The sequence below is a fragment of the Cervus canadensis genome, chromosome 29, assembly GCF_019320065.1.
Source record: "Cervus canadensis isolate Bull #8, Minnesota chromosome 29, ASM1932006v1, whole genome shotgun sequence".
Classification (NCBI taxonomy): Eukaryota; Metazoa; Chordata; class Mammalia; order Artiodactyla; family Cervidae; genus Cervus; species Cervus canadensis.
This window is the reverse complement of record NC_057414.1, coordinates 38307477-38313495: the sequence shown is the minus strand read 5'-3', so window position 1 is coordinate 38313495 and position 6019 is coordinate 38307477. Positions and strand designations below refer to the sequence as shown.

The 6019-nt window shown below is 44.9% G+C and overlaps 1 protein-coding gene across 1 annotated transcript; it reads right to left on the bottom strand.

Annotated features, from left to right (window-relative positions):
- Positions 1-917: 917 nt before the first annotated feature.
- On the bottom strand, positions 918-3749 carry LOC122431093 (secretoglobin family 1D member-like). The gene is made up of 3 exons (XM_043452171.1): positions 3606-3749; positions 1743-1930; positions 918-1045 (listed from the first exon to the last, which is right to left on the bottom strand). The coding sequence occupies exons 1-3, from the start codon at positions 3658-3660 to the stop codon at positions 1001-1003; spliced, it is 288 nt and encodes a 95-aa protein (XP_043308106.1). The 5' UTR covers positions 3661-3749; the 3' UTR covers positions 918-1000.
- Positions 3750-6019: the final 2270 nt, after the last annotated feature.

Sequence of the window (6019 nt, the reverse complement as noted above, 5' to 3'; positions counted from 1 at the left end):
TGCAGAGTGAGAAGGAGTTAACCGATGGTTGAGCCCTGAGTATTCACTGAAAATTGAGAAGGAAATGGAGAACAAATTGCACTGGACAATTTATAGGTTTGAAACCACAGTGAAGGTAAAAGGACCAAGCAGTTTGGTTATGGTTAATATGAGGACAAAGTATGAATGATGCTGCTGGTTGGAGGTCACATGACTGGCCAGATATGTTGTGCATACTGTGTGCATGCTCAGCCGCTTCAGTCGTGTCTGACTCTTTGCGACCCCATGGACTGTAACCCTCCAGGCTCCTCTGTCCATGGGATCACCAGACAAGAATACTGGAGTGGGTTGCCATGCCCTTCTCCAGGAGAGCTTCCTGACCCAGGGGTCAAACCCGCATCTCCTGCATTGCAGGTGGATTCTTTACCCATGCGCCACTGGGGAAGCCCCAGATATGATGTGCGTATCCCTCAAATCAAGACCAGTAACAGGAATGTTTAACTGCTTTTCTCTGGCAGCTCAGTGGTAAAGAATCTGCCTGCCAATGCAGGAGACGGGGGTTTGATCCCTGGGTTGGGAAGATCCTCTGGAGAAGGAAATGGTAATGCATTCCAGTATTCTTACCTGCAAAATCCCATGGGCACAGAAGCCTGGCGGGCTACAGTCCATGAGGTTGCAAAAGAGTCAGACATGACTGAGAGACTGAACAGCAACATCCCTTCACCATGGCACCATGAGTGGAAAACCTGTAGAGACAAGCAGGCTGATACATAACCAAATATTTCTTTTTGAGAGCTCTGCACCTCAGGTTTCTGTACCTAACTGGATATTGGGCCTCTAAAATTTACTAGTGATGACACCCAATGGTCACTTCATGATGAAAACCACCCCTACTCAAAGCCAGAAACAGTTGAATAATAACAGGACAAGTAGAGAAGTGCAGGGCAAATCATTTATTGAGCAAGACGTTGAAACCTCTACATTTTCCATGGAAGATCAGGTGATCACATGGAAGAAGGATCTAGTAAAGCTTCACACCGGTATTACAAACCAGCAGTACTTTTTTCTGAAACAGAAAAAGAAAGAAAGAAAGGAGAGATCATTCTTGCTGCTGGAGATGAAACATTAACACAGACTCTCATTCACAACTACATGGTCGATGAAATTTCAACCAGCCAAAGGCAAATGGGAGGGCCCAAGGCAGGAAACCAGAGTGTATGGTCAATGACATAGATCTGGAACCATCACAACAAACCACGCAAGTCAGGAGAAAATCCTTTCCATAGACACGCAGATAAACCATGAGGTGGTCATCAGGGGCAGGACTTGGGTTTCCAAAGGAAGGAGAAGGATGAAGTTTGGAGGGGCAGTCCAGGCATTCTTTTCTCTGATCTCCCAGGAACCCCACATGTTCAGTCCAAAGGGACACAGGGTTACAGGATCGGGGAGGGAGTGAGAGGACAGGAGGACAATCTCCTGCTGCTCTCAGCCTTACGATGAGGCCGTGACAGCACACGTCCTCCTCTTCAGGACAGTCTGGACCACCTGGCACCCAGGGAAGTGACCCCAGAAGGAGGAACATGCCCAGAGGCCCCATGCAACCTTCCCTAGGGGAGCTTGGCAGTTGGGATGTCAACATCCAGCCTGTGGCCAAGGGTTAGAAGTGAGCAGTGACACTGCCTCCTTCGGAGCAGCCCGCTGACCCCGCCCCTGGCATGTGCAGCTGAGCAGAAACCTCTGTGCAGCAAGAAGAAAGACATTACCAGTATCTCTGAAATGATTAATTTGTTTTCGAGTGAGAATTTATCCACACATTGCTTCACTTCCATCTTGGCATCCACGGCTTCTGGAGATGCGTTGTACTTCAAAAGTGACAGCCTGTACGCTAAGGCAGGACTGTGTACGAAATTGATCAGGTCCACAGTAAGTGACGGACAGACAACTGCATTGGCTGGAGTAGAAGGAAAAGAGATAACAGTTGATGTAGGGAAAGTCACTTTCCCCCGTGGTTCCCTGAATTAGAGCTAGACAGGAACCCCAAGGGTTTTACACTCTCATCTGGTAATTGTGCCAATGACAGGGCAGGACCCTAGGGCTGTGACTTCCTCCAGACCCCAGAGTAAGTGGCTGAGCCAGAACTAGAAATCAGTTTCCCTGAGTTCAGTTTTTTCCCTTTTAAAGTACACCTACTACTTTCCAGAGCTCCCTCGCTTTGCTGAAATTCACTTTCCTTAGATTTCAAAAAAAAAAAAAATCAAGTTTTGCCTATCAGTTGAGTGACACCATATTTTTTCTTGGCTACTGGGGAAGAGGAGATGTTAGGAACTGAGTTTTCAAGTGAATGGTAGAATCAGATCTTACCAGAGATCACAGAAGGGAGGAAGAATAAACCTGGAGAAGAGTATGTAAACTATATGCTATTTTGAGACTAAATTAAAGCATAGGTTTCAATCATTGGATACAGATATGGCTAAAAAAAATAAATATCTAATCAGTTTGAACACATTGGAAGCTTATACACAAAGTGATGATTGACTCTTCTGTAGTGTCTGTAGTGGTGTACAGAATTCCTAGAGAAGATGAGAAGCGGGAATGGGTGCTCATTCCTGACCCCACCAGAAGGGTGCTGAGGCCAGAAGTAACCACCTTTTCCTGGTCTGGATTGTCCATCCCCACCAAGTCATGACAACCACTTGGCAGCCTGGGATGTATTCTGTCAAGGCTCTGATCTCCCCCCTGGTCAGACATCAAACTATGCAGGGAATTTGAAAGGGCAGCACAGGGAAAGAGAAGGATATTTAGAAAGTTCAATAAAAGAGAAACACTCAAAGAGACTTGCATCAGTATTGAGGGCATGAAGCAGAGCAAAAGCATGGATGAACAAATGGCTGGAATTAATTGTAGAAAAATGAAGTCTGTGATGCTAATGATCACACTAGTTCTACCACCATTAGTGGAAAGACTCCTAGGGAAGGAGTGGCATTTGTAGATATACTGAGTGCTGCTTATTCGCAGACCCCATTTGAAGATCTTATATCCAGAGATTCAGAGAACACTGACTCTTCTTGAAGTAAAAATCTCTCCCCAAAACCCTTCCAGCTGTAACATTTTTCTGAGTCTGAGTCTATTAGTTAAAAACGCTGTCAACTCAGCTGTCACCTAAGAAATTCTAGGAACAAGAACAGTGGTAACTACTAAATATTTAGACTCTTGACGCACTTAATTCCACTTTATTGTCATAAACTACTCCTGGTGGACCTTGAAAAAAGGAATGATAAGAGGATTATCTGGAGAGACTAAACATTTTGTTCAAGGTCAAGGCGCTGTGATTTACACCCAAATCTTGTCATGCTGTTTCTGAAACACAGATCACAGATGAGAAAGAGACTTCGGGTAGAAAGCTTTTAAAATTTGCCTGCAATGAATTTTTGGTAAGAGTTCTAGAATATATTGGAAATTGATCAAATGGGGCCTGGGCTTGTGGGGGACTCACTGTCGAGTAGAGGAAGAGGTATGGATTCTGGATATGTTGCTCTCCCACTCCCCAGATAAGTTCACCCCGTGAAAATACCAAGGGAAAAGTTCTCACCAAGGCTGGTGCTGGGCAGATTAGAAAGGATACTCACCCTCGTAGCAGCAAAGGGCCAGAGTAACCAGCAGGGCAGTCATGGACAGCCTCATGGTTTATTTTGCTTTGAGTTTTCAGCCTTGGTGAATGACAAGCAGTCAGACGCTGGACTCAAGAGCCTGGGGAGCCCAGGGCTATTTGTACCTGGAGAGCTCTGTAGGCCCTGCCCACATGGACATACGGCAGGTGGTAAAGTCTGGCTTCCAGCCCTTCCTTCTTCACTTAGGGCTTAATGCCATCCACGGTGTCACAATGGCTTGGCCAAAGTCCCGTTCACAGGTACCATACACCTCTCCTTTGTAGTAAAAAACCAAGGTTGTAGTTTCACAGATCTGTAGTTGGTTAATGGATGCAAGGCCTCCCTGGGTGTCAGTGCTTGGCATGGAGAAGGGGATAAGCACATCTTCCTTGAATAAATGAATGAATATGGATGAACACTCCTTGAGCTCAGTTAGGCTACATCTTTACTGTCAGATTATGCCTGCTGTGCCAGATTTTTCTTTGGGCAGCTGAGGGAGAAAGGTTAGCAGCTGGTGAGAACTGTGAAAGGAATAGGTGATTTTCAGTACCCCAAGAGAAAAAAGTGTGAAGACGAAGAACCTCCCCCTACTACTAATTTTTTTATACTCTGCTTCAAAAAGTACCACAAGAGATTTCATATCAAATCAAGCTCTAATTTGATGAAAAGGATCTCCGTTTGACTTTTCCCTGTCAAATAGGAGAGTCGCACCTTCTGAGTCACAGGGTCCCAGCAGTGGAGAAGCCCACAAAGACTCATCCTCTCCCTAGTCGTGAGCAGAGGCCTTGTGGGAACAGGGAGAGACTTAGACAATTCTCAGCAAAGGCATTGGGAAGTCAGGCTGCTTGTGTAAGGGCACATATTTGAGTGCTACTCAAGAATATATGGGATTTGGGGACTGGAGAGAAGCCCATATGCTGCAGTGAAGACCCAGGACAGACAAAATATATACATTTTAAAAAGAATATATAGAGTTTTGACATGAAGGAATGCTTGTAGGGGGGATTGCAGGGCAGAGCATAAGAGAGGACAAAATAGCATAAACTGCGTGACTTACTGGGGGACATCAGTTACCCAGGTTACCCCGAAACCTACACATGGTGGAATAGGGAAGGTTTTTGACTGGAGAGACAGGACTAACCAAGTCAGGAGTGTTTCCATTGCCTTCTGTGACAATGGTGGCAGAATGGATGGGTGAGATGTAATACATGCAGTTTTCCGCCCCCCCCCCCCACTGTTTTCATGCTGGGTTTCAGATCTCAGATCAAAGTCTCGTGGGTTTTTCCTACCCATGATGATGGATACTATAAAAAAAAAAAAAAAAAGAAGGGAGGCAAAGAAGGAAGGCAGGAAGAAAGGGAGGGAGGAAGGAAGGAAAAGAAAACATAGTGTCAGAAAAGATGTGGAGAAATAGGAACACAGTTGCATTTTTGGTGGGAATGTAAAATGGTGCAGTCACTAAAGAAAATAATGTAGAGGTCCCTCAAAAATTAAAAAGAATTATGATCAATCAATTCACCTCTGAGTATATATGCAAATGAATTGAAAGCAGGGAGCCCCATGCTTACAGCAGCATTATTCGCTATTGCCAAGAAGTAGCTTCAACCCAACAGTTGAAGGTTGAATTGATCATCTATAAACAGTTGTCTATAAACAGTTGAATGAACCATCACAAAGTAGTCGATCCATAGAATGGAATATTACTCGTATTCAGCCTTACGAAGTAGGGAAACTGTGTCACATGCTACCTAGGGATGAAACTTGAGGACAGATAGTACACTAAGTGGAATAAGGCAGCCACAAAAGGCAAGGACTATATGACTCCATTTATATAAGGTATCTATAATAGTTAAATTTATGAAAAGCAGAGAGCAGAATGGTGGTTGCCAGGGCTGGGGGAGGAAGAATATAACGTCCAATAAAAATTGAGTCCTCAGGGCTTCTCTGGTGGCCCAGTAGTAAAGAACCCACCTGCCAATGCAGGAGACATGGGTTCAATCCCTGATTTGGGAAGATCCCACATGCCTCGGAGCAGCTAAGCCCTGTGCCATAACTATTGAGTCTGTGCTCTGGAGCCCAGGAGCCACAACTACCGAGCCCATGTGTTATAGCTATGGAAGCCCGTTCTCTCTAGAGCCCGTTCTCTGCAACAAGAGAAGCCCCTGCAGTGAGAATCCCACCAACTGCAACTAGATGTAGTTCCCACTTGCTGCAACTAGAAAAAAGCTCATGCAACAACAAAGACCCAGCACAGCCAAGAATAAAGAAAATTATTTTTAAAAACAAAAAATTTGAACCATAAACATCACAATGAGCTGATTATAACCAGGAACATACCATTGCTGTCTTCCATAGAGTTTCCTTGGGTGGCAAAACCTTCTGTGGCTAAAAGT

Excerpts from the sequence above, each read along its gene's own strand:
- LOC122431093 (XM_043452171.1), bottom strand. The coding sequence starts at position 3,660 with ATGAGGCTGTCCATGACTGCCCTGCTGGTTACTCTGGCCCTTTGCTGC. Across the intron at positions 1,931-3,605 it reads GGCCCTTTGCTGCTACGAGG|CCAATGCAGTTGTCTGTCCG; the intron begins GTGAGTATCCTT and ends CTTCTACTCCAG. Across the intron at positions 1,046-1,742 it reads TAATCATTTCAGAGATACTG|AAAAAAGTACTGCTGGTTTG; the intron begins GTAATGTCTTTC and ends TTTCTGTTTCAG.